Source organism: Siniperca chuatsi, linkage group LG8 (assembly GCF_020085105.1).
Source record: "Siniperca chuatsi isolate FFG_IHB_CAS linkage group LG8, ASM2008510v1, whole genome shotgun sequence".
Lineage (NCBI taxonomy): Eukaryota > Metazoa > Chordata > Actinopteri > Centrarchiformes > Sinipercidae > Siniperca > Siniperca chuatsi.
The window spans coordinates 12,965,510-12,992,781 of record NC_058049.1 but is presented as its reverse complement, the minus strand read 5'-3'; the positions used below and the strand labels follow the sequence as shown (position 1 = coordinate 12,992,781).

At 38.8% G+C, this 27,272-nt stretch overlaps 4 protein-coding genes across 8 annotated transcripts; 2 read left to right on the top strand and 2 right to left on the bottom strand.

Annotated features, from left to right (window-relative positions):
• Positions 1 to 60: 60 nt before the first annotated feature.
• Positions 61 to 7,080, bottom strand: yif1a (Yip1 interacting factor homolog A (S. cerevisiae)). 2 transcript variants are annotated; one of them, XM_044204837.1, is made up of 9 exons: positions 6,991 to 7,080; positions 6,504 to 6,555; positions 5,441 to 5,685; positions 4,435 to 4,539; positions 2,892 to 2,970; positions 2,747 to 2,804; positions 2,492 to 2,647; positions 2,138 to 2,231; positions 61 to 801 (listed from the first exon to the last, which is right to left on the bottom strand). In XM_044204837.1, exons 2-9 carry the CDS (start codon positions 6,532 to 6,534, stop codon positions 643 to 645), a joined length of 927 nt encoding a protein of 308 aa, XP_044060772.1. In that variant the 5' UTR covers positions 6,535 to 6,555; positions 6,991 to 7,080; the 3' UTR covers positions 61 to 642. The 2 variants fall into 2 exon arrangements, with proteins under 2 accessions (XP_044060772.1, XP_044060773.1); XM_044204838.1 differs by lacking the exon at positions 6,991 to 7,080 and adding an exon at positions 6,692 to 6,829.
• On the top strand, positions 6,963 to 26,998 carry fibpa (fibroblast growth factor (acidic) intracellular binding protein a). 3 transcript variants are annotated; one of them, XM_044204834.1, is made up of 11 exons: positions 6,963 to 7,101; positions 22,705 to 22,789; positions 23,501 to 23,699; positions 23,926 to 24,052; positions 24,433 to 24,533; positions 24,785 to 24,918; positions 25,419 to 25,527; positions 25,662 to 25,725; positions 25,833 to 25,919; positions 26,069 to 26,166; positions 26,679 to 26,998. In XM_044204834.1, the coding sequence occupies exons 2-11, from the start codon at positions 22,705 to 22,707 to the stop codon at positions 26,746 to 26,748; spliced, it is 1,074 nt and encodes a 357-aa protein (XP_044060769.1). In that variant the 5' UTR covers positions 6,963 to 7,101; the 3' UTR covers positions 26,749 to 26,998. The 3 variants fall into 3 exon arrangements, with proteins under 3 accessions (XP_044060769.1, XP_044060768.1, XP_044060767.1); XM_044204833.1 differs by lacking the exon at positions 6,963 to 7,101 and adding an exon at positions 22,231 to 22,592; XM_044204832.1 differs by lacking the exon at positions 6,963 to 7,101 and having other exon boundaries at positions 22,699 to 22,789.
• fosl1a (FOS like 1, AP-1 transcription factor subunit a) lies at positions 10,459 to 14,384 on the top strand. 2 transcript variants are annotated; one of them, XM_044204836.1, is made up of 4 exons: positions 10,459 to 11,045; positions 11,436 to 11,690; positions 12,818 to 12,925; positions 13,128 to 14,384. In XM_044204836.1, exons 1-4 carry the CDS (start codon positions 10,929 to 10,931, stop codon positions 13,680 to 13,682), a joined length of 1,035 nt encoding a protein of 344 aa, XP_044060771.1. In that variant the 5' UTR covers positions 10,459 to 10,928; the 3' UTR covers positions 13,683 to 14,384. The 2 variants fall into 2 exon arrangements, with proteins under 2 accessions (XP_044060771.1, XP_044060770.1); XM_044204835.1 differs by having other exon boundaries at positions 10,486 to 11,045; positions 11,433 to 11,690.
• ccdc85b (coiled-coil domain containing 85B) lies at positions 15,398 to 18,044 on the bottom strand. The gene has a single exon (XM_044204839.1). It carries the CDS (start codon positions 17,253 to 17,255, stop codon positions 16,653 to 16,655), a length of 603 nt encoding a protein of 200 aa, XP_044060774.1. The 5' UTR covers positions 17,256 to 18,044; the 3' UTR covers positions 15,398 to 16,652.
• Positions 26,999 to 27,272: the final 274 nt, after the last annotated feature.

The window sequence follows — 27,272 nt, the reverse complement described above, 5'->3', positions numbered from 1 at the left end:
TAACAGAACTTTGCATAGAACCAAAAAAACCAAAAAAAAAAAAAAAAAAAAACCCCCCAATTGAACGCACAAAGCTAAATATATTTATTTTTTTCTACAAAAAATCCAAACATTGTCATGCTTTGTCAGATGTAGATAAATAAAATCCAGGATTCACCAGAGAAAGGAAGATAATGCAGCAGCAACATTACCATACCAGGAAAGTGGCACTCGAATCGTGTGTAATGTGCATTTCTGTCTGCGTGGTGTGTACTGTGTGGCGTAAATACTAGAAAGCATGTCCAGGGACATTATATAAAAGGAAACTTGAATTGAATCTGAGTTATGATTAAACAAATGTCACAATAAAAGCCCTTGTTTTCAAAGTTAGGTGGCCAAAAATAAACATTCAGTCAGTGTTACTATACACATGGGGAAAAACAACAGTCTTCCAGTGAGACATTTTCTGCGTCACACTTTGTGGTTAAATCAATGAAACCATTGCATTATGAACATGTCCATCTCGCTGCAATTCAACACCGTCTACATATCTTTTGAGTTTACTGACAAAAGAGCATATAAAGGCTATTGTACAAATACTCAACAACCACATTTTTGTTGGGTCCAACACACTTGGACTTCTGGTTATTAAATGCCTCACAGTCACCTGACCAAGTGAGAGGTTAACCAATATATAATGACTGGCTGAAAGACTGCAGTAGCCACAGTGATATAAAGGCGGAGTTGAGGTTTGGCACTTGATCCAGTTCCCATGGAGTCCGAGGAGAGAGAGGGAAGGATCTTCATTTTCAGAGATCGAACCTGCGAAGATAGCAACATCTTTAAACCTGCAATTCAGGCTAATATAAGTGATATGCAAGTTACAAAGCTGACTTGATTAAAAGGAAAAATTCAACATTTTGGGAAATACCATTATTCACTTTCTTGCCGAGAGTTAGATGAGAAGATAAATACCACGCTCATGTCTGCGCGATAAATATGAAGCTACAGCCAGCAGCTGGTTAGCTTAGCACAAAGACTGAAAGCAGGGGGGAAAAGCTAGCCTTGTTCTATCCAAAGATAATAAAATCCACCTACCAGCACCTCTAAACCTCAGTTACTCACATGTTTTATCTCCTTTGTTTAATCTGTACAAAAACTGAAGAGTAAAAATGACATGTTGAGGTTTTATGGAGGGTTATGTGCTGAACTATTTCTTGGCCGGGACCAGTAACTTTCTAGAGTCTCCACTTGTCGCCTGGCACCATCACCTTAACGACAAGACTTGATGCAAGCTGCCCCCCCCAAAAAGAGAATAGAAAGTTCTTTGTTTTTTAGTAAAATATTGTAGCATATATAAAGTAATTGGTCATTGTTAAGGTATTTTAGTAACTAAATGTAATATGGTGTAATAATGCAACACATGATATGGTGAATAATGCTAAAAGCTGATGTATTTAGACGTCACAGTGTATTTATCACACTTAGTGGTTGCACTGTAAAGCCTAAACCTGAGGGTTTACACACCTTATTATATTTTACAAACAGATATTTATTATTATTATTTAAGTTTTGTGTGTATTAGGTGTCCTCTTTTCTTTGTGTATTCTATATGTTTGTTTCTTTATTATTCTCTTTTTAAACACCCTGGAAAAGAACAATTGAAATGGGAATAAATATGTAAATATCTGACCTACTTATGTAAATAAGTAGGTAAATATAAATAATTATATTTACATAGTCAATCAGCACCTTTTCTGCACTAAAAATATGGCACACTGAAGAAACACAATACTGCTGTGGATAGGAAATTCATAAGCTTATTAGCTCATTCATGAGCTTAGAATTATGCTTGTGTTGTATTAAATAATAGAGATGTATTTTACAGTAATGTCAGATGGTATGTTGAATATTTTGATGCAGAAATTCTACCCAGATTGTTTGAATTACATTGAATTTTGTTCATGCACAGGCTTTGTTCAAAAATTAACAAATGTCCACTTTATAGTTGTGCAATAATCTCATTTTGTGATTTGGATAGAGAAGAAATTAGTCAAAGTAATTTAGTTTTCTGGTTAAGAAAAAAAGTTTCACTATTTCAAATACTTCAGATTTATAAATATAGTCAATGATGTCGATAAGGAATCAAAACACTTACAATGAAGAACATAAGGGCACAAGAGGACCAGGCAAGGGCCACAAAATAACCATCACTGCCAAACAGTAAGCCACACAACAATGTGAAGATCATCCTAGAGGAGAAGCATAAAAAAGTTTACCTATAATGTTTCAAAGTACCTCAACATGAATTTGTAATGCAGTTAACATGGACCAAGTTACATTTAAAAATTCCTGATTTCCAAAGGTACCTTTTAACCGCTGAGCTGAATCACAGTCAGTTTAGCTACATCTTTGATTTAGCAGTGAATCGCTTTAGTTATAATAAACAATTATAATAAACAGTTGGTGTAAAACTAACCATCACACTGTGTAAGTATAACATGACATTTACCCAACATATTTGTATCCACTGTAGGCAATAAGATCAAAGGTTGAGAGGTCGCTGTGTACTGTCAGCAGGTACAAACTCAATAACATCACCAAGACCTCGATGATGACCCACACGAGGGCGGTGCTGGCACACAGTCCAAGAACCTCTGGACTGAACCTTCACACAAAGACAATACACAGTCCTTATTTAACTTATTTGTTACGAACACATTCACTGTGAGCCATAAAATAAATTAGATAAGGAAGAATAACTCACCTTTTTTGAATGCCGAGGGCCATTCCAGCAAGTAAAATGTAGGTAATGAAAGCCATTGCTAAAAGACAAAAAGTACACTTAATCAATTACACAAGCATCCCAAAATGCTCTGCTATTGATCATTTTGTATTTCTAGAAAATTTACTTGGTATGTAAAGATCAGGTGCATTCACATCCTGTCTTGGAGTCAGTGGAGTGTCCCGATGATAACGAACTTCCCAGTCCTACCAAGAACACACAAGTACAGTATGAATCATCCTGCAGAGTCTAACAGTGTTATATGCAAATGATGCTAGGTGCTCTGTTTTCACCTGAAGGGTCTACTAGATGGAACAACTTATATTACATTAAACAATAAAATGGTTTAGACAATCACTATATTAAAGTTAATTTAAACTTGTGAAGATTAAAGCTCAATGATAAATTAGGGGTAACAGCAGCGGTAGATGATCCATTATGAGTAAGAATGGAGTAAATACACAGTAAAATATTACACTTAAAGCAAAATAACATGTCACATGTAACATGCCAGTACAACAAGACAGCTGTCTTCTTTAGAGTGGCTTTTGTTTGTTTAAAGGGGAATGTCAGTATTTTCCAACCCTATTTTCCCATGTTTTTGTGCCTAGGTGACTAATGGGGACAACAAGTTTTGTCAGATGTGAAAATATCGGGAGAGGAGCGAGAGGTAGGTAGGGCATCAGAGAGGCAGAGGGGAAAACATCTAACTCGGTGAATTAAACATGGGAAAATAGGGTCCAGGTTGAAAAATACCAAAACTTGCTGCCCTCATTAAAGGATGAGACTAAAATATTCTATATTTCTGTTATTGTCTACAAATTCCCTGAAAAGACCAAAACCAACAAAGCGTTTTTCACCGTCTTCCAATACCTTCAGACTTCTGAAGACGTAAATCTTTAAAAACAGGTCACAAATGTATGGTTTCAATTTTTTAAAACGCTGAATATTTCCAAAAGAGCAGAGCAGCAGGACACTGTATGTGGGATCGACTCAAAATAAACTACAGTGCCCATGTTCATGGAAATGAAGGAACACAGTGTGGCTCATCAATGTGTTTTTTAATAGTTTGAGAACAGAGAAGCTCTATGGCGCAAAGGAATAAGTTATATCAGGCTTAGGCTACACAGAAAATACTTGCTACTAGGATCAATTCATTGTTGGTTTTGGTCTTTTCATAGTATTTGCAGACAATAAGAAAAATAGAATATCACCAGACTTCAAGTAAACCCCAGCCATGAGGTACTCTATGCAGACTAAACATTACAACCAAACCTTAACGGTTGTGAATATAATGTACACAGTATTTAGGGTAAGTACTATGTGTGTAAGGAGAGTTTGCACTCTGTGTAGTTTGTACATTATCAGGGCACAGAATGTTTGGAGTGGTGACTTAATTTACAATCTGAATAGGTTAAAGTGTGTGGCACTTAACTGAGCTCAATGTGTTTTAATATCCGCACTGGCAATCACAGCATTATGATGTTCGTAAATAAAGCTGGAGCAGTGATTAAGTGGCTGATTATCTTGTTTTCATGGTTTCAATGTGATAAGTGGTTGAAAATATGATACCAGAGAAAATTATCATGCAGTCTTTAACTATTAAATGTTTGTGTCGTCCCGTACGTAGATGTAGGACAAAGTCTGACGGGATGAATGACTCTGATTACCTGATGTGTATAAGGGAACATGAGGATCATAAGTTTCTTCAGTACATATCTGGTGTCGACAGCGAATAAGTATTTCAGCTTGTTCACAGACATGAATCTGCTGATCTGAAAGGCAAAGGAAGTGCAAATATTACTCAACAGATGAGGAGTGACAACCTGCCAAAGTTAATAAATAGAGTTGAGTCATAGTCATTTCTAAAGAAGGCTGTGCCTGCCCTCACAATTCTACATCACTTTGGCTTGACACCTAGTCTATGTACTTTGATACACATCTGGCTCAAAGTTGCCCATCCAGTAGAACACCATCCGTTTTATTTACATGCCATCCATGGGTGATTGTTCTTAATTCCTGGGTGAGGAAATTCATCGACTGTTATTTTCTAGTAGAAAGCAGACCAGCTTCACTGAAAATCTGTCCACTAAAAATGGCACTCCTGACATTAAGGTTTCAATTGTGGCAAGGCCCTTGATGTGAATAATATCAGGCAAAGGAGCCATGGAGAGTAGCTGAAAAGCAGAAAGTATTAGACTGCTCCTGGAAAGTGACCATGTAAATGAAAGAACACATCTGTGTGGTTGTATATGTTGTAAAAATTCAAACTGTAAGCAAGAGTCGCTTTTTGGGACTAAAATGTAATAAAATGGCACAACCCCCCACCTGCATGGATGAAAACATTTGTTTTTTCACAGTTGTAGAGATGACTCTGTACTTGTGTTTCGACCTATTATCTAATTACATATATAAAGAGTCTGCTTGGTCATACAGCTACAGAGAAACTTTAAAACCTTGTGAAAGTTGTTCAGAATGTGTTTGGGGTGCATTTAAACCTGTATCTACAACTGTCAAACTTGTAACACATTTTTGTGGCAGGTGTAAAGTGGTGCCAATTGCCCAATCTAGGTCTTGACCTTATTTATAGGATACTGGGTTCACACCACATCCAAACACATACAGTACCATATTTCATATCTGAAGGAACCATATGAATATACTGCTTTTCCTCACCTCTTTGTTTACCATATCCTTTCCTTGGTTGGCTAATGAGGAGCCGTACATCACTGCAGCGTTGGCCATTGGGTCAGTAAACAGGTTTTCCACCCCAGCAACTCCCTGCATGTCATTTGAGGGTGCTCCCATATTGTACCCAGGAGTGTAGTATCCTTGACTGTTCATTACCAGTGCAGCAGAGCTGGTGTCTTCAAACAGGACAGAATCTGCTGTGGGGGGAGCTGCACGAGCTCTCGGTTTAGCTGTGGAAAAGATGGACACAACAGAGAATTAATTTGAATTTATATAAAATTAATATTAAAAAATGGACATTGATGATACTTCATGGAGTTACTGGCTAATTATCCACAGTATCAAACATACACATACACTGAAATCCCGATATGTTAATCCTATTACTTAAGACATTCCAACCATATAAAGTCTTTCCCTAAGCAAGAGAGAAACAATGCTCTGTGATGACCAAGATAACATGAGGAGCACCTTAACGAATGCTGTTTTGCTGAGCTTTTGTAAAAATTTTATTTCATTTCACTACATTTACTCCATCAATGTGCCTGTCAACTGTTAAAGTCATTGTATGAGTGATCGTCAAAGTCTATCAAGGTTTATACTTATTAGATACCCTTAGCTGAAACTAAAGCACTGTAATAAAAAGGTAAAGCAACTAATCCTACTTTCACAAAGGCTTCAATTTTCAGTTTTTGTTCAAAATGTTTTGGACATTTTGGAGGCTGTAGTTTGTGGTGCTGTTGAATTGTACTGTATTATACTGACCGGTGTTTTTTTAATATTTTGTCCACCCCATGTATATCAATTACAAAGACATTATAACCCTCATGCAGGTAAGATGTAGTGCTGGTATATTAGTTTTATTAAGGTGTACCTAACAAACTGGGATCTTTTAGTGTGTATCACCTGTCATGTGACAGCTCCAGTTGAGTTGTGTGTCTTGCTTTAGTAAGAAAATAGGAAGTAGACACTATGGGTGGCTATTTAGCAATTTTTTTTTGCAAAACTGATAACTGATGGTAACATGGCGATTCACATTTCCACTTACTTGCTCGGTACCCATGATGTGGCAAGTCCATTGTGACGTTCGCAGACGTTAGCTTAAAATGACAACAATGACACGTTAGCTACATTTCAGATTATTTAACACTTAGTTACACGGATTCATCTCGGTTAGCAAGCTAAATAAAGCACTGTGATGTTATGCCACAGCTAACATTTGTAGCATTAAATTACCTGATATCAGTAAGAACCTAACATGCAACACTTTTCTGCAAATACTTGCTAGCTACCCAGCTAACCTACTATTACGTATAAACTTATTCAACGGTAACCACTGTTGCTGCCAGGTAACGCTAGCTACCTAACGTTAGCCCGGCGAGCTTCGTTGATAACATCATATTTTCAGCTACTACTCGGTGAAACCGCACAGATGATACACATATATTCAACAGTAGCAGCTCAAATGTTCACACAGCTTGTCTAAGGGGTAATGTTATGACTGTGAAGTAAAGAACGAGCACAAGAGCACTTACCTACACAGCTAACGTTGTTAGCTAGCTACGTGGCTACCAGACTGTTCGGGCTGATCCCACCCATCCACTGCGGTTGGTTGACTCCAGTGTGCCTGCGTGGCAGAAAGCGATGTAAGTACAAAGCAAGAAAGTACACGGTTGTACCAACACACACAGCTAGGAGCTCATGCTAGTACTTCCATGTGTGAATCTTACTTTCCTTCCTATTTCCTAATGCTTAACTGTTTGTGGGGATAGCATGGTAGGTTCATTTTCAGCTTTAGGTAGCCTCAAACTTAATGCATCTCTGAGCAGAAAACAACACCAGACATGTTGCAACAGTAGCATTCATAAGACACAATTTCCCTAATTTTATCAGAAATATTGAAATAAAATGTACAGATTCATATTTCAATATGCAGATACGCTGTGAGGTGTGTGGTTGGGGGCTAAGAGGTAAACAACATTTACTTTATATTTCATTTACTCTGAATACTTTTCACTTTGAAGAATAAGATTTTACACTCAAAACATGTGATAGAACTATAAATTAAAGGCTAATGCATTGCAAGACCACCTACATAATTGTTATACTCATTAATGATTAATTATCAATTCCATTTAATTATATAGTCACAAATTTGCCTCAAAGGGCTTTACAATCTGCCCAACATACTACACCCTCTATCCTTAGATAAAACATTTTTAATGTAGGCTAACAGTTGAAAAGTAATCATGTACATTTACTAAAGTACTGTACACCCTGTACTTGTATTTTATTTGAGTATTTTCATTTTGAGTGACTTTATACTTATACTCCACTACTAGGCTACATTTTTACTTATTTACTTTCTCTGATCTATTTATTCTGTTTTGAAGTTACTACATACTTTGCAGATTAAGATATTATATATAAAACATATAATGAGTTCATAAAACTAAAACTACTAAACAGTAGTCTATAATGCAGTTAGATTTAGCTTCATCTGGACCAGCTGCAGTGCTGCTACTTTCACTTTTGCTACTTAAGAACTTTAGGTTTCTAAAGGTTTTACTTAAAAAATGTAATGAATATGATTATGAATATAAAATTGAATTCAGGGCTCCTACTTGGACGACCATATTGATGTATTGATACTTTTAAGGATCTGTACTTTTACCATCTCTACTGTAATGGACAGTGTTTCAGAATGAGTACTTTTACTTTTAATACAGCTATACTTTAAAAATTTTAGTGCCAAGCTGACAAGAAATTATATATTATATTATATAATATTCCCCACACTATTTACAGTAAGAACATTTTTGAACATATTTGGATTGTAGTTATATTTAATACTATTCAATTTTTATTTAATTGTAGACATCATTATTTGATATTATGACCAGTAGACATGACATACATACAGTATGTCAGCATTACGTCAACAAACCATGACCTGGACAATCAGAACTGTCTTGGTACAGACATGTTCAAATCTATACTGTACAATCTCAGTAAGATAATCTAGGTCTACCCATGGTACTGAAGCATGAATTGACAATGAATTGAATTTGCAACACCCACTAAACCACATAAGTTTATGTGGAATGAGGATGCTGTTATGCTCTGTGAAGCACATGTGTGTGGGTGGGTGTATGGGTGTGTGGGTGGGTAGTGGATGAGTTATGTGAATACACGTGGAAATTTTTTTAGGGTGAGTAAATGGTAATGGATTCTAAACCCCCCCCCCAGAAAAAGGTTAACTTTTATAGGGAAAATCTGTAGTAAAACAGAAAACAAGAGCTTACTCACACTCTCACATGTGAATACACATTAACTTAAAAACAAATCATTTATTTATTTTATCCAAATGGCCATGTCTGTTGAGCAGACCTTTCCTGGTCAAATAAAAGATAAAAGAAATAGCCAGTGGTTGAATGAAGGTGTAATCAGGGAGAAAGAAGTGTCCAACATGTTGTGACATGTTACAATTAGGGACATAGCAAGTGTGTCATTGTTGAATTCCTGAGACTTTGGTCATCAGACACTTACCTTTACCCTATATTCACTTTATATAATACTATCCACCACATTGAAAATAAACCATCCTGCATGTGTGTCCTCATTATCTAAGGGTGTAATATTGTTGAAATATGAGACCCAGCAGTCAAATGGGCCAATGAGAAACAGGTAAAGGCTTTGTTAAATATCATGCTCCTGGCAGTTTCAGTTTTTGTTCTCCGTCTCGCTTCTCATTCATAAGTTATGAAGAGACTGAAGCCCACAATTCACTGTCTGAATTTCTATATAGATGAGGATCATTAATCTGCACCATTTTTTTCTCTTTTCCCACCAAAAAAGCTACTTTTTTTAATTGGACTATAAACCATCTTTGCAATTAACTTAAGTGACTCTTTTTAAAAAATTGACAGTCCTTATTCCAAAGAGAATAATTAGCAGTAATGTGAGACACTAGTGCAACAGTCAGCAGCTAGGAGAAATCAGCCCTTGCCGGGAACTCTGTCCTTTGGGACTGCAAGGTCAGCAGCTGTTGTGTTAGACTAAGCTTACCGAATCTACAGCAGGCATTTTTTGAATCTTTACTAGGTACTATATTGTGCTTGCAAGTAAAAAACAGTCGTTGAAACGGATGGTGAAATAACTGAGCGGCTTTGTGGCAGTCGACTGACTCATCTCCACAGACATGCATGCACATTGATGTGGTTTGCAAAGTGAGAGTGATTACCAAAAACCTCAGCACAATTAGGAACATACACCCAGCTTTGCCCGACCTTTATAATCGTCTTCATAACCCATCCTGTAGTTTATATGCAACCTTGAAATTAATTCATATTTAAGAAATAAGAGTATAGGAGTGTCTTTTTTTGTCTTCTAGCTGTTTTTCTCTTTGTTTTTCTCATAGATCTGACAGCTATATGATGAAAGAAATGTTGGAATTTACTCTTGTTATCTAAAAGTGTTTGTACATTTTGGAGTACATTTTAAAGTCCATAATTTCACAGTTATTAGTAAGGTAGTATACTTTTACTTGCAGTTAAAATGACATCAATTACTGAATACATCAGTCATTTCAAGATATAAGTCCTGAAATTGATCTGAAAATGAAAACTAGAAAATTCACTTTGACATAAGGTTTGACTAAGTAGTATACTTTTAACCGGAGTTAAAATGACATGTATTCCTAAATGTAAACTCTCCACAAGTATAGGTAATGGAAAACTGCGTCTGTTTGCAATGATAAAGAGAAAACTAATATGCTTTTATTTTGTAATTTCATAAAGTTAAAACTAGTCTTAGCTTGTTGAAATTGTAATGATCGCATCCAATAGTGTCATTATCTCTAAAAAGTACAGCAAATATTAAAATAACAGTAAAGTATAATTCAAATAACGATACTTTGCCTGAGTAGGTTTTTACTCTACAAGTTAACCTTAGCGTAAATAAAATATGATATAAATGACAGTACTTCCACTGGAGTAGGAAACTGTAGTAGTATTGCAACAGGTTTTTGTGTGAGGAATCCCGGGTCCTGCGCTCAGTAGGAAACTCACCATATATGGTCAATGACGTCACCACGCAGTACGCTTCGTGAGAGATTCCAGACAACACTATTTCCCGTAACTACGGAGGGGCGTGGTGGACCTATAGCGCCGCTTTAAGAGTTTACAACCTTACACTCATTCCCAGACTTTGGCTTCTAGGTGTATGACTAAGGATGAGAGGATGTACTGAAAGTCGTTTTCGGAGGTTTTAGGGCGATTTGAAAAAAAGCGAGGCGATATTTTCTTCCTTATCCCCCCTTGAAGACGTACCCGTTTGGACTCTACCGCTTTACCGCAATAAGGTGGGCATACCCAGAGTTTGAATTGACACGAGACTCAACCCGAAAGTTATTTCGTGAGACCTGAAGGCTTTATAGCCCCAGCTGGCTCCAGTTTTATTTCCAACAGAAAGGATGTATCGAAACTTTGGGAGTCAAGGGAGAGGCAACCCGGCGTACACAGGCAGCGCCTCTCAGTCTAACTCTGTATCTCTGGGAGGCACCAGCACTTCAACTACACAACAAGAACAGGTAGGTGTACTTTCATTAAATTAGGGTACAGGTTATCCCAGACAGACAGGGGTCAAACAGAATGTAAACTAAACTGCGAAAGTAAAATAATAATAAAAAACAGTTGTGAATTTCAAGCTACAATGAAGTAGTAAACTTGTAATACTGTTAATGTCACTTAAATGTAATTGTTGTGTAGTGCAAGTTATTATACTGTTTGTGTATGTAATAAAAAGTTCAACTCAATATATATTAACATAATTATGATAGTCTTCATCATATGTTATGTTTTACTTTAAATACTTTAAATTTAGAGCTCAGAAATCATGTGTTTTGTTATTGATCACATGTTGGATTTAGGTTTTCTGTTACTGTACTTTGAGCTTGTCCTTTAATCTATCTTCCCAGAAGGTCACAATGGCTGGCAGCAGTCAGTTCGTACCAAGCCTCAATGCCATCACAACCAACCAGGACCTCCAGTGGTTAGTCCAGCCCTCCCTCATGCATCAGCCGGGCCCTTCACGATCTCCAATACCTCCTTACCCAAGCCTCTCAGGGGCACTGCCGCTGGGTCCGCCACCTTCCCACTCCCATCTTCTCAGACCAGGGGTCATAAGAGCAGCTGCAAACACTACAGATCCGACAAGGCGCAGGAACGATGAACATGTAAGAAAGTAGTCCTTAAATACATGAAACTTCATGAAGATACATAGTGCCAAAAAAACATCTTTTGAACACACACTGATAATTGTGGATTTGTTGCGTTTCTGCTGTTTGAAAAGTGAGAGACTGAGAGAAAATAAAAGAAGCTCTCTTGAGATTCATATTTTCCCTAGAGGGAATGCAGATAGTTAGGTGTGGACAGTAGTTTAATCAAGTCTGTGTAACTAGTGTGTAATATCCTGTAAAACGCTGACACAAGTGTGTCATTTCCTTTAGACTTACACATCGCACGAATCCATTTAGAAATAGGATACGATTATTTGAAGGTTTTATTTAAGACTTTGTTTAAATACAGTTTCAATTCTTAGGAAATTTAAAAAAGAAAAAATTACTCTCCAGAGGCAAGTACAAACTGTTTATGTTCTTTGATGGTGTTTACTTTGAGTCGATGTTGACTCAGTGAAATGATCACCTGTGACACACTGTTTAGATCTGCTTTTTGTTAGAAGAGCAATGTTACGTGTCAAAATAAGATAGCATAAATGTTAACAAGACCCAATTCAGTTCAACTTTAACCTTAAGAACCATCATCATATTTATCACCACCGCAGTGTAATTTTTTGGTTTCATCAGGCACACGTTGGCACATATGCCTGTCGCAGTTTTGTTCTTGGAGGTAATTCATGGTACAGGAAGTGGACTGTCATGTGACTCACAGGGGAGAGTCATTTTCTGTGACTCACACCTGAGTCACTGCTGGGGTCTGAGCGTGACTCATCAGCCCGAAAGGGCGGGAAATATCGGAGCAGCAGCAATTATTTAGTAGGGCACTGGATGAAGTCAGAGTTAGGGTGTTACAAAGGCACAAAAGATCAGACATTTCAAAATCATTCAGCCGTCATGACTGTGATGACTCAGTGCACACACATGGTGGTAGTATTTCTCATGTGTCATGTTGCCTATGCTGGACTCCCAACACTCCCTATACATTTGATATTTTGAAATTAGAAGGTTTCACAATCCAACTTTACGCATTAAATGGGGTTTACAGTTTAACTCTGTCATTTCACTGTGTCAGGTTAACCTATTTTGTGTATTTAAATTTTTTTTTGTTCTCTTTTTCATCAAAGTTATCTCAGGAAGAGATTGAAAGGCGTAGAATAAGAAGGGAGCGGAATAAACTGGCAGCAGCAAAATGTCGCAATCGCCGTCGGGAGCTGACAGACACACTTCAAAATGTGAGTGAGCATTGTGCAAATGTCATAACATTAATGCTTGAAATACAAGGTATTGGTCTCAATCAGGCATGAAATAATTTACATATAATTTACATAGATATCACACTTGCTTTGGCAATGTTAATGTCCGTTTCCCATGCCAATAAAGCCCCATTGAATTGAATTGAATATATCTATCTTTCTCTGCCTTCTCCTGGTGTAGGAGACTGACCAGCTGGAGGAAGAAAAGTCCCGTTTACAGAAGGAAATAGATGAATTACAAAAGGAGAAAGACAAGCTTGAGCTGGTCCTTGAGGCTCACCGTCCCATTTGTAAAATAGAGGACTCTGATTCAGATTCTGACCCAAATCCATCATCCTCTTTTGGAGGCATCAAACTGGAACCAGAAGACTCTAGGAGACCTGGACCCTCAACCAAACTGCAAGCAAAGACGGAGAGGCCCAAACCGAAGATAACGATCCCCACCAAGCGTGTGACATCGGCTGCCTCTGCTGTTGCCACTGAATCCGAATCGCTCCACACCCCGGTTCTCACATCTACTCCCTCTTTCACGTCCTTCACCGCTGGCATGGTTTTCACCTATCCCTCTGCCCCGTTAGACACCAGCGCCTCCATCACATCCCATGCTACATCACATCAGGGAAACGTCCCGCAGTCTCATGCCCCAGAGCCCTGTGGGATAGCTCATCGCCGCAGCAGCAGCAGTGGTGACCAATCGGATCACTCCCTGCACTCACCAACCATCCTCACTCTATGATTGGCGACCCTGTCATCCTGGCAAAACACTAAGGTTCATTTCGACGCAGGATCTCTGGGAAACATGGCGGAAACGAAAATGATGATTGTGACAACCATTTTAAAATGAGCTACTTGCAGCTGCTACACTTCATCAATTTAGAAAGTTGATTCTGAACTTGCAAATGACATGCAAATTAGTGGCATTATCAGGACATAAATGTTACACTCTTAACTTTTGATATAAATATAAAGTCTTTATATTTCTAATGTTAAAAGCGATCAGGTAGAATGATTGCATGCACAATATATTCTCTAAAGAATTATAAAAGCTAGAATTATAAAAATAACTGTGATAACTCCACCTAATATATTAATAGTGATAGTATAATGTTGCACTTAATGACTTGTTACATTATTACGTCATGTAACGCAACACTTTATAAATGTCCTCACCAAGGGAAGTAGAGTATTTACAAATAAATGGTCCTTATTTTTTATTGGATCTTTTAAGAATCCTAATATTGTCTATGCAAATTATTGACCACTAAGGCTGGGCCGTAGGCGTTAATATAGATTATATAATCATGTATTTATTTCTGAGAGTGTAATATATTTTTGGTAATGTTTTCTCAGACAAATGAACTGTTTTGTTGGGCAGTGCCTTACTTTTATCTTTTGTCAAAGCTGTACTACTTCACAGACAATAAAGAACTATGGTTCATAACTGTGTGAAAATTGTGATGTTGTAATATTATTGGTAAAAAAAACAAAGAAAGGGAGGATACGATTAGACCGACATGCATCTCAAAAACAACAGATTCTATTGAGAATACACACTTTAATCATTTAAAGTGTGCCAAAAAGATTTTTAAATTTTGTAAAGTGAACACTGAGACACCAGAATAACCCAAACTGGAACATAAATACCGTAGTACTGAAAGGAGTATTCAATTAATTGATTAGTTGATTGATAGAAGATTATTCTGCAACTATTTTGCAAATTAGCAAAAATGAGAACTGAACGTTCTCTGGTTGTAGCCTTTCCATTTTGCTGCTTTTGTGTGTTTTATATATTTGTTAACTGAATATATCTTTATGTTTTGGACTGTTGGTTGGAAGAAAAAAAACCCCAAGCAATTTGAAGACATAACCTTTGACTCTATAATCAGCAGAATAATTGATAATGAAGATAATCATAAGCTGCAGCCCTTTTCCTGACACTCAAAAAGCAATATGTACCAACAAAGTCTAATGACCGCTCGATGCCCCTCAACTGTGAACACTGTGTTCTCTGTGACTCCATTTCCCAAAAATGAAGCAAATCTCTTGCTAATACAAACATGGCTCAGAGGGTATTGGATTGCTCTGCTAAATGGGGTTAGAGAGAGAAATAGAGATGGAACGAGAGTCACATTGAGAGCTAGAGAGCATGAGGGAGAAACAAACCTGTGTGTATGCTGCTGTCAAAGGACGTTTGTGCATCACTAAGTGGGTAAAAGCATTACTGCCCTCTTCAGCTCTCCAGACTGTGCGAATAGGGATCCAAAAATAAAACTGATGAACATCCATAAAGTCAGTCTGTATGGCATGAAGGGAGCATCAATCAAGCGCAGTCGGTACAGACACGAAGGTCAAAACAACAAGTGCAGAAATCAATCCTTCATTCTGTGTCATGTAAGTGTAAATGCTCGTTTCTGCAAAGTCAAACACACAAGGAAAGGTCAGAACAGCACAAAGTGTCATACCCACTGTATTTAAAGCTCTTCAATGCACTACGAGCATAGCCCACCAATAAAACAGCTAACGACAAAATAAATCTTTTCTAATCCATGTGCATTATCTATGATTTTAACTGAAATCGGTTAGTAATGCTAGTTAATACAGATAAATCAAGATAAAGAAGGGTCAAAGTTAAGAATATCCCTAATGTTACAGGGTAAATACAAAGCATGAGTTACAGAAGATGAAGCTGACCATCGCCAACTTAAACAAACTCTGTGGTATGCTAATTGAACATCAACAACAACAATGCAATAAAAAAAAAAACGTAATACAAGTGAATTTAAACAGCTTGGTTTGAATAGAATAGAATAGAAATCATTCAAACTTGTAGACCTTCCAGTTTGATACAAAGAGTTTCCAGTTGGATTAAAAAAAGTGACAGAATTTATTCAGTTCAGCTCTGAGTGAGGTCCACGGACATCTATCATGTCTGATTCAAAACCTTAACAAGTGTGCTGGCTCTGCCCAGGCTCTAGCACATATACATTATGCACAGCAGCCCCACCCACAGTAAACCTGAAGGGCCTTCACATCAGACTGGTTAACAGGCCTGTATAAATTGTGACAATCATCATGCACATATGGCACTCCAATCCTGTCCTGAGGAAGAGAGTGCATAAAATATTACACATTATTGGGCATCTAGCAAAAGCAAATATCAAATAGTTTCATATTTTCTTTTATCACAACTCATCTATTTCAGTGCTATTGGAATTCAGTGGACTAAATATGGCTCAAAACTGGATTGAAATCTTTAGATCTGCGATTTAAAGATCCATGATAACGCTGTCCAGTGCAATAGAAAAGAGGCTTCTACCAGTGTAGGCTAGTCCAGTGCATGAGATAAATTTATATATGTGACCCACTTTTTTGGTCCCATTTTTTTTTTCCAACAACAGACCACTGAAAAAGGAGAATTTCCCAAAAACAGAAGAGTCATTAGAAAAAACACTGTAAAATTTAGATACATTATCATCTGGCAAACACCTATTAAATGTCTTTGTAAAGTCCTGAAAATGTCTGTAGTGGTAGAAGTCAAAACCTAGTGGCACACACATCTTTGCAGCATTCAGAAGGCCCTAATGCTTTTGCACCAGTGTAATTTGTATTGTCTGACAAAGCTTCTGTGTCCCTATTCTGTCAATCACATCACCCCTAGTCTACAGCTACAGTCGGAGAAGCCCTGACTGCTGACATAAACCTGTCATCAGTCATCAGGTGAGCACACCAGGTGAAGCTGGTCTGGGCTTCCCACGCTGCCTGTGCTTGAGCTTCCGTCCCCCAGGTCCCGGGCCACCATGCAGGGCAGGTTGAGCTCGGTGGACCCTCCGGGGCTGGAGTCACTCCTGCTGACACACTCCTCCTCCAGGACCAGACACAGCTCCTTCAGGTCCAAATTCTCCTTCACCAGCCCGTCCTGCATGCGCTCCAGGTCGGCGAGCTTTTTCAAGTAACCTCCCAGGTCCTCCCGCATCACTTTGGCTGCGTGATGCCCGAATAGCTGCCATTCCCTGGCCAGCTTCTTCACTTTGAGCCGGTCGTCGTCCAGGAAGCAGCACAGGTCCCGCAGCTCCACGTTTTCCTCCTGTAGGCGCTGATTGATGACTTTCAGTTCCCTGATTTCAAGGAGGTGTCCCTGCAGCTGTTTGTTTACCTCTTTTATCAGCCGTCCTCGCTGGATGAGAGCTGATATTTTATCCGACTCTTCTTTACGCAGCCGGCTCACCAGCTCCTCTTTGGAGCACGCCAGCAAATCCTCGTCAGACATCTTTGACAGTTCTCTATTTATTATCTCACCTTCGCTACCCATTTTCACATAAAAAAACCAAACAACCTACACCTAGAAGGGTACCTGAGAATCTATTAAAAGCGCTGAGATGTATCTGGGTGCTTCAGTGCTCAACACAGAGGCATCACATCCTCGTCTTCATCTGCATACAGTGTGTTCCAGATGTCATGGGTGCAATCACGACAGCACCGGAGGCCAAATCATGGCAGAAACATGTGATATCTTTATTAGATGGGTTTTCTTTAAGGCGCTTTGACTTCAGTCCTGTTTTGTGCTGAACCCAGTGCTCTCCGTGGATAATGCCTTAATGAGATGGTGTATGAAAATGCACCGCAATAATGTCAATCTGTCATCATCTCCAAAGGCCTCCAAGAATACAACCATCCGTATTTTACCTCTCGCAGTATTGTGAAGGCAACAGCCGCCCCGTGGGCTTTTCTGTACTGTATGTACAAAGGCCCAGTCGATCCACGGAGGCTTAATCCAGCAGCCTCGGATGCACACCCTGCAGATGTTGTGATTTTTACGTCGCTGGCATCGTCTCATCAGGCTGTGCTCCGGTCGCCTCGGCTGAATGAACTCCGTTCGGCGGTGGCTGGAGGATGAGTCCGTACGGTGCGGCCGCTTGTTTACAAACGATTCATTCTTTAGATTTAAAAAAAACAACCCCAAAATAAATCACAACCCAATCTATCCGCTCAAAATAAGTGCATCATCTTTGCTCATCCTCTGGGGCTGGACTGTTACCACAACAATGTCCGCCTCCGCCACTTTCACGGCTGTGACTCCGTTAAGCTGCGCGTCAAGCTGGAAGACAGTGGCCGGACGTCAGTCTTCACGGCCTTCAAAATAAAAGCAAATAACGGTGTCATTTTAATGAAAAAACGGAGGAGGTATTGCAAAGCATGTTTTGAGGAATGTATTTAACTGCAATATAGATTGTTTACTTATCGCAATTTTTTACTTTCATTGATTTTGTCTGACACGTGTTTCAATGTAATCGTGTTTCTCAACAACATTGGTTTTATTTTGAGTGATTCTTCCGGAAGTTTCACTTTTTATGGTGACTGCTACTTTGACACGTCGGTTAGATAGTATTTGTGGTTTCCTCTGAGGTTTTCAGTGGCTCTTCGCATACCATAGTCTACTTGGTATGGTCGTGAATGGCAAAACAGAATCGACCAGCTCAGAGATGCAGCTGAACTGACTCCGGCCATCTCAGCAGCATTATGAAAAACAACAAGATGTGAGGATGAAGAACTGCTCCATGTGCTCTCTCAATGAGGAACTTGTGCGCCCCCATTTGCATCCAAAAACACATCTGACCCTTATCATAGATATGAAACCAAAACAACATGGATAAGCACAATTTACAAAGGAAACGAGTAGGAAATTCCCGAGTGAAGCTACTTCCTCTAGGATTTTCTGTTCATTGGAATGAACTCATTCTCAAAAACTACAGACATATGCCATATAAACATATCTTTGCTTTCCCCAAACCTTTGCAAAACACGAGATACATCAATAGACCCTACAGGTCTGTGGAGTTCCCTGCAGAGAAAGATGTACAGTATAATGTAGTATCATGAGTGACTCTTGCTTATACTCGTTTCTTTTCAAAGAACACTGGCGGAAAGTGTGACTGCAGGCTTTTTTCCATGGGTTTATGCTGAGGCATTCAGCCACATCCTTCCGCCCTCTGTCCCACCTCCATTGTTTCACTGAGGCCATAACAATGTAGGGTGTTAACCGTGCAAGGGGGAGCTGGGGATGGAATCAGGGTGTCATGTGAGGTTAGAAATGAGAGTGTTGATGAGCAGCGAGAGATCCGACAAAAAGACATGTTGACTGAGTCGTTTTCCCTTATGTTGTGATTTTGAAGGACACATGCAGAAACACAGAAAGGGAGGGCGAGGAGAGGGATTTGCAGGGATTTATTCAGATTAATCGCCAGAGGAAAAGAGAGCAGATTGTGTACACGCAGCAAGCGAAGCACATGGGGGACGGGAAGGGGGGAAGGGGGGCTCACCCAGAGGTCTATCTGTGATCTGACAAATTTTTAAATAACGAAGAGCACACATAAAGGGCAGAGAGCAACAACTACCTGGTGCACTGTAATTTGAGTCTTCACATAATCGTCCATTGTCGTTTGAGTTTCGTCTGGCCATTGATGGCTTTCTTACTTAAATGAATGGTATGTTTGTGTTGAGTGAGAGGACTTGGGTCTATCCTGTAAAGTGATAGCTATATGGAGTCTGTTGTCACCGCCCGTCACTCAAGAGTACCCAGCTAACAAGAAATGTCAGGCACCTGCTGCAGTGTGACTCCGTTTTGCCAATAGGGGCAACTTTACGGCCCTGAGTGGGCAGTACGGTAGGTCGTTACCGGTTCTGGGTCGGTCGCAGGTCGGCAAGCAGCCCCCTCCTTTCAGCTTTAGGTCTGGGTTTAGAAGTGGGGCGGCACAATGAAGACAGGGGGAATATAACCAAACAGCCTGAGGTAAACCTATAGCCTACACTTGTCAATTTAGCAAATATGAGGAAACTGGTTATCATAGGCCTATTTTCTATAATAATGGTATTCTAACAGTGTCCTGTAGCCTACTATTAGATTTTAATTAGGGATAGTGCACTATTTAATTTAACTGATAGAAACCTATGAAACACTGTCTATTACTGCTTTATCTTAGATTGATGTTCAATTGTTTAGTGTGTCTGCACCCGAATATTCACTGATCAGAAAAACGCCACATCGGGTCATTTAAACACATTCTAGTTTCACCCTAAAGAATAAAAACTAGAAATGAATGGTTTATTTTTATTGTTGCGTTATTAGTCTCGGAGTTGGGTCACATTCGCCCAGAATGGATGAGAGACTTTGACATCTGAATAGCAACACAATCATTCACAGCCTATGTTCTTCTACAAAAAAAACCTTATTATTGTTATTATTATCATTATTATTCCGCCACGTTTTTTAACTTAGCTCCTTCCACATTTTCCAACATAGAAACTTCATTCAAACATCAAAATATTCAGCTCAATTACGAATAGTGGGCTATTATTCAGAATTTTGATAACTTTCATACTTATATACCAAACTCATACTCGTACCAAAATATTCAAGGTTTTCCAGGAAATGTTCCCCATTCAAATGAAAAATGTCCACATTTTCAAGCTTTTTCAACTCTTATCTATTCATACTTTCAGCTAGAAACTCCATTCAAACATCAAACTGTTCCACATCTTCTGTACATTCTGGGTAGTATTCAACTTTTCAAATCCCATTAAAACATTTAAAAATATTCAACTTTGTTTGAAGTAAAGTTACAATGGCAGTTACAATGGCGGTCAATGAGAATGGCCTTCAAACTCACTCATCGTCAAGCTCTTCCCACTAATAATAATAATACATTTTATTTGTAAATGCACCTTTCTTACAAGAAATGCACCTTTACAACAAAGAAAATTACATGCACCAAGTTCTTCACATGAATGATAGAATGCCATAATTAATGTAAAATAAGATGGAAAATAAACCCTCTTGATAATCTGCAGTTACCAGGGGGTACGTGGAAATATTGTGCAGCTCAGCTAATTTGAAAATATAGAAATTTTGATTTGATTATATATATCCACATATTTTTGTTTAAGAGAAAAATCAACACGCAGGTAAGATTACAAATTTTGTGATGGTGATCTTTATAGTTATTGTCACATTAACTTACCAACTATGGTTGTCTGTACAAGACATGCCTCAGTTTTCCACTAACCTGAGTCAATTGCAAGTTGATTAAGACTGCAGAAAGTCTATTTAAAAAGATAGCAAAAAGCTAAAAGTAAAGATACTGTAAACGGTTGAAGCGACCAGTTTCTGTCAGTCCAGATGGCAGTAGTACGATTGCAAACTCTGCCAAAACTACAGAAAAATACCATTGAACAATATCTTCCCATCTATCAAAGGGGTACTTAGGCCCATCTGATAGGGCTGCGGGGGTAAAAAGGTTGGGAACCACTGCTGTAAGCGACATTCACTGCCACTAAATGTCACACTAAAGAACCAGCATCTCAGACCAAAACAAATGGTAGCTACAGCCCACCAGACTCCATTGGAAAAACAGTAATTTTACCTTGCAGAAAATTGTAAAACACACTTCATTCAAACTGGACAGAAAAATAAATCCTAATTCACAATTCAGATCTACCTATCTCTCTCTCTCTCTCTCTCTCTCTCTCTCTCTCTCTCTCTCTCTCTCTCTCTCTCTCTCTCTCTCTCACACACACACACACACACACACACACACACACACACACACACACACACACACACACACACACACACACACACAAGGAACGCAGATAATGTTGAGGCCAATGACAGATAATTGAGAAGCTCAGACACAGGAGGAATGGCGATGAACGGCTGCTAGAGCAAAAATAACTCTACCGGTATTATTGTTTCAGAATAAAAGCATCATCTCTACAAATAGGTTACTTGACAAAAAAGTAAAATTTTGTGGGAAACAGCCTACAAAAAATAATTATGCATTCTGAGCAGTATGTGTTAATAATAATTTTAGAATTTGTGCACAGATGTAGGTTTTGGTTTACTACACACGCTGCATATGTTATTGTTACCGCACAAGATAAACCATGAGAACACAGCCTCTGATCTGCACTTACACACTCATAATATATGGTGATTTAATATAAAACTCAAGACAGCCTGTTGTGTATTCTTTTATAATATACTGTTAAAGTGCCAGGAACATTACAACAGTAAAAATTCAAATTAAAAGTTCAACACAGCCAGAGGTACACATAAAAATAAAACAGACAAAGTAATTAAAAAAGGCAAAACATTAAAAGGAAATAATTGTAATTACCAAAAGATTATTGCTGGCGGAATTATTATTTTTGTGTTGAGAAGATAGTTAATGTAAGAGACATTTAATATAGCAGTGCATGTAGAGAGCCTTTCCTGTGACGTATGAAACCGGAAGCTCTTGCTGCGTGACTGCTGTTGTTGACACTGCGCACACACAGCAATACAGTGCAGCTACCATCTGATAGATGTTCGTCTAAATAACGTGTGCTGATTACCTGATTAAGCCGTCATGTTAATATGATCTTGATTTACCGTTTTGTTGTCTGGCTGTCAGTTTAGTCTCCGCTGACGCTGCTAACTTTGTGACCTAGCTAGCACAGGAAGCTAGCCTTTAATGGAGGAAGTTAGCTAATTAGGACGCCATGGAAAGTCAGTTTAAGTTCAGCCAATAGAATTTAACGGTATACTTTGCATGTCAACTTTTATTGTAGCTTCGTGATTGAAACTGGTTGGGACAACACTCAAAACAAGGTATAATGTCACCCTGGTGACTGTGTTTAGCGCTTTTAATCTGGCAGCTGATTGTTGATGGCTACTTAACATCTCCTGACCCTCTTGCTTTTGCATCTTTACCTCTATGCAGATGGCAGTGGAGCTGGATGTGTTCGTGGGTAACACCACTATCATGGATGAGGAGGTTTACCAGCTCTGGTTGGATGGATACACAGGTATGAGTCACACCATAGATTTATGGGTCTCCGTGTCACAATGTACTCCAGGAGACACTGGACATAGTGATGAGTAGGAGTGCTTTTACAGAGTCCTGGCATGTTGGAGTTATTTTACAAAAATGCACAAAATGTGGGTTTTACTGGAGTTGGTTAAAACATAATCAAATGCAGTGGTTCCTAATCTGGGTGTCAGGACCACTCAAGGGGTCACAAGATAAATAAAAAGAAAAAAACATTGCTGCCACACAAATTATGTTTATTTTTTCTGACTCTTCTGTACTGTTTGCTATTTTTACTGTACAATTCAGCATAGTGACTTTTACCTCTCCAAGCCTCTGAAAACTATGGCAACATCACTCTTTGGTAGTAACACATGCTACCTATGCCAAAGGGTTGTGAAAAGGCAATGTTACCTTAAAGGGTTACAAGCCAAAGTAAATGGGGAGCCGCTAATGTGCTAAATGCGTGACAGCATTGAAAAACACATAATGAAACATATAATGAGCTGCACACATAGAGTGGCATTTACATCCACATCCCGCACATTTATAGTAGCCAATGTGAAGTATGATGGAGTAGCATTTTAGTGTCGCTGTATATTCACATCACACCAGTAGCTTTGTTACTACATGTTATCACACATCACAACTGCCGCCATGATTGGATCACCAACCCAGTGAACCACGCTTGTCTTGATTTATCCAACAGTGAATGATGCAGTGAAGGTACGAATGGAAGGAGGAGTGATGGAGGAGTGTGAGGCGAGTGCAGATGTTCTGCTGAGTGACACCATGGACCAGTACAGGACTTTCCAGATGTGTGAGCGTCTGCTGCACAGTCCAGCCAAACTAGCCAACCAGCTGCTTTTCCAGATCCCACCTCATCGACAAGTCGTCCTCATAGAGAGGTGCAGTAATGATGTTCTCATTAATTCTCTGATGTGTTTCCAGTGTCTGATATCATACTTGTCTCATTGTCAACAGTAAATCTGTTTTTTTGTAGCTTTTTCTATCTTTGGAATATGCCTCTTCCTTGAACTATCTTCTCAGGACAGATGTTACCATGGCATCACATAGTAAATGAGAATATATTTTTACACATTTCCTCTTTTACCTCTGTGTTTCCTTATTTAGATACTATGCCTTTGATGATGCATTTGTCCGTGAGGTCCTGGGAAAGAAACTCTCCAAAGGAACCAAGAAAGACTTGGACGATATCGGTGCCAAGACAGGTGTGACACTGAAGAGCTGCAGACGGCAGGTAAGTGCATTCTGAACACCACAATGACTGTTCATCTGTGTTTTAAAGTCATCAGTGCTCACTATTTATCAGAGGAGTCTCTCCACCTAGATTTGTTCCTGGTCCTAATCTGACTTTCAGTTTTATACTGGTTAATGTATGTGATGCCTTGATTAACAAACTAACTTTATTGCAGTTGCTTTATGTTTGTTTTAAGTTTCATTGATGAGCTGAATTTCTGACACTTTTAACATTTTCTTTTATCGTCAAATGTTTTTCCAGCAGTTTATTAGTTGTGATGAGGCAGCGGAATGTCTGCAGAGCAAGCGCTCGTGCAGGTTTTATACAAGCCACTTTGTTGTAATTTTAGTAAAACTCCTGCGGCATGTGTTTAATTTCAGTTTGACAACTTCAAACGTGTTTTCAAAGTTGTGGAAGAGCTGAAAGGACCCCTGGTGGAGAACATACGACAGCATTTTCTTCTCTCTGACAAGCTTGCAAGGTAATCAGTGAGAAGAACAGAGTACAAGCTGTCCTGCCTCATGTTGACTTTCCAAAGCACTGGTATTGCTTCTTATCTGTTTTGTTGTAATTTTTATTATGAGTTACTACATGGTTTTGTATCGTTAGCAAAACAAAACAACACCAGAAAAGACCAGTATTCAGGATATTAAAACTAGTGAAAAAGTTCTATGTGATTTTCTTGTTTAGTTATTTTGTTAGCTCCTATAATGCCTCCTCTGCTTGTTTCAGGGATTATGCTGCCATTGTTTTCTTTGCTAACAATCGCTTTGAGACAGGGAAAAGAAAGCTGCAATATCTCACTTTCCAGGACTTTGCGTTCTGTGCTGGGCAGCTTATCAACAACTGGACTGTTGGGGCTGTTGGTGAGCCATTTTCACTTGTTTCTTTTGGCTGTTTGCTGCCATTTTTTATCTGAGATGTAAGGGACGTGTATAACATTTTAAATCAATGATGTAACAGATATATTAATTAGCTGGAACTACTTGAGTTGTCTTACAGAGCGATGAAACATTAGTGGTAAATCCAAGAACAATAATGTAAAAAAAACATTTGAAACCGTGAGACAAAATATAAAAAGGGCTTCAAATGTCTTACATAAGAGCAAGAGGTATGCTGTCTATGTTAATTATTATGAATAAGAAACATTTAGAGCAATGCCTCTTTCAGTGAGGCCCACTGACCACCAGAGGTTTTGCAGATCCTCATTAGAATATAGATTAATTTATCAATTTGAAAAGTGAAAGATGTTAATTGGGTTAGACAGAGTCTGAGTAATGACATAATAAATGAATAATTAAGAAAAAGAATAAGCAGTGATAATAGTAATAAGAAAAAAACATCCTTTAAACTGTTTTCTTTGTAGATAACATGGTGGAAGACATGGACGTGGATCTTGATAAAGAGTTTTTACAAGAGCTGAAAGAACTGAAGGTTTTAATCACTGACAAAGATCTGCTGGATCAACACAAAAGGTAACAGAAACACACAGAAAAACCTACACATTTTTGCTGATTACTGAAAAACATACTGGTTTTTAATTATCATTTTATCCACACTCCACACTTATTTACGATTTCTCCTCATCCATTCTCTCCCCTCTGTTCAGTCTGGTCTGTACAGCTGTCAGAGGAAAGACTAAAGCTTTCAATGAGATGGAGGCCAATTTCAAGGTGAGAAACGTCACACCCTCATAATGTCCTAAATGTAATCGGTCCGTAACTTTTAAAATGAAAGGAAATACTTGTTTTTGAATGTAATTCTTTATTTCTTCTTGTAGAATCTTTCCAGAGGTCTTGTCAACATCGCCTCAAAGTTAACCAACACAAAAGATGTCAGGGATTTCTTCATTGACCTTGTGGAGAAGGTGTGTACTTTTACAAAATGTAGTTTCTGTTTTCCAAGTGTTTTAAGCAAAGACAGATCATTCAACCCATTTTTCTGAGGCCAGCTTTTGGCCGTCTGCCTTTGAGACGGTGTGATGTAACGTTTCCTCCCCTCCTTTTTCTCCCCCAGTTTATTGAGCCATGTCGTTCAGACCGATGGACAGCTGCGGACATGAGACTCTACCTCACTCACTACACCAACTCTGCACACATACTCGACACATTCAAGTGAGTTAATGTGCTTTTATTCCGTAAAGCTTATCAGGTAGAGCGTGGCACCAACCTTGCCAGGGTTATCAGTTCCCAAGGGGGCGCCCCATGCTAAAAAGATAGTCATGATTTATTAGAGAGCTTTGGGAAAACTAACCAATAACCGAATAATGAAGCATAAAGTTGTATGTTTAAAATCCTCTCTAATATTGATGTCCCTGTTCTACCAGTGGGTGTCTCCCTATCTTACCCTGATGTCTTAAACTGTAGTTACCTTGTTTCTCATGCAAACACTGTGGAATGTAGTTAAGGGTTTACACAGCCCTCTACCCCTACATGCTTAACAAAGAGATATTCATAACAAGAAATGTAGACACCCCCCCCCATTACACTGAGTGGACAAAGATTGCCTCATTTACTCTTTTCACCCAGATTTCACAATTACAGTTTGTCATGAGACTTACAGTACCTCATTGCCCCATTTACTTACAGTTTGCTCTCCGTCTGTCTCTCTGTTTTCTGCCCCTCAGACATCAGGCTGTGTGGGACAGATACATGGGCGTCATCAAAAGCTGTATCTTCAAAATGTATCACGACTGAAGCGTATTTTTTCGCGGCTTGCCCCTCTCTTCTCCCCGCTCTACTCCAGATTTGTTTTCTGTGTGTTCCTCCCGCTGAAGCCATTATCTTAGCCCTTCGCATTGTGCTTTCGCTGTTTCGTTCATTGTCAGCGATGATTTAATTCTGCTTCTCAAGCTCCATTATTGCTTTCTCCCTGTTTGCACCCCTAGTGTCCCCGCAGTGTCTGTAAATTTGGTTTGTAAATAAAACGAACGCATTTACATCAAAATGTCATTGTTTTATGTTAATGTTTTATCTGCTATGTTATATGGAAGAGATGTTATCATCAAGATTTACTGATCTTGCGTTGGATGGAGATTAGAGACAAAGAGAGAGGAGATATAAATTATACAGAAAAAGTGAAGATGGCAGATTTGTAAAGCCCTGCTTCAGCAGTCTGCACTCAGTATGGAGTATAAACTGTATTAGTGTTTAAGATTTAAAATATGACCAGCAGATTATATGTGTCATGAATTGAGACCTCTGCCAGTGTGTGGGATGTC

Coding starts and splice junctions, on each gene's coding strand:
- ccdc85b (XM_044204839.1), bottom strand. CDS start 17,255: ATGGGTAGCGAAGGTGAGATAATAAATAGAGAACTGTCAAAGATGTCT.
- fibpa (XM_044204832.1), top strand. CDS start 22,699: ATGCAGATGGCAGTGGAGCTGGATGTGTTCGTGGGTAACACCACTATC. Junction 23,700..23,925: donor CAAGTCGTCCTCATAGAGAG/GTGCAGTAATGA, acceptor TTCCTTATTTAG/ATACTATGCCTTTGATGATG. Junction 26,167..26,678: donor CACATACTCGACACATTCAA/GTGAGTTAATGT, acceptor TCTGCCCCTCAG/ACATCAGGCTGTGTGGGACA.
- yif1a (XM_044204837.1), bottom strand. CDS start 6,534: ATGGACTTGCCACATCATGGGTACCGAGCAA. Junction 2,805..2,891: donor ACCTGATCTTTACATACCAA/GTAAATTTTCTA, acceptor TTTGTCTTTTAG/CAATGGCTTTCATTACCTAC. Junction 2,648..2,746: donor GCCCTCGGCATTCAAAAAAG/GTGAGTTATTCT, acceptor CTTTGTGTGAAG/GTTCAGTCCAGAGGTTCTTG.
- fosl1a (XM_044204835.1), top strand. CDS start 10,929: ATGTATCGAAACTTTGGGAGTCAAGGGAGAGGCAACCCGGCGTACACA. Junction 11,046..11,432: donor CAACTACACAACAAGAACAG/GTAGGTGTACTT, acceptor CTATCTTCCCAG/AAGGTCACAATGGCTGGCAG. Junction 11,691..12,817: donor GGCGCAGGAACGATGAACAT/GTAAGAAAGTAG, acceptor TTTTCATCAAAG/TTATCTCAGGAAGAGATTGA.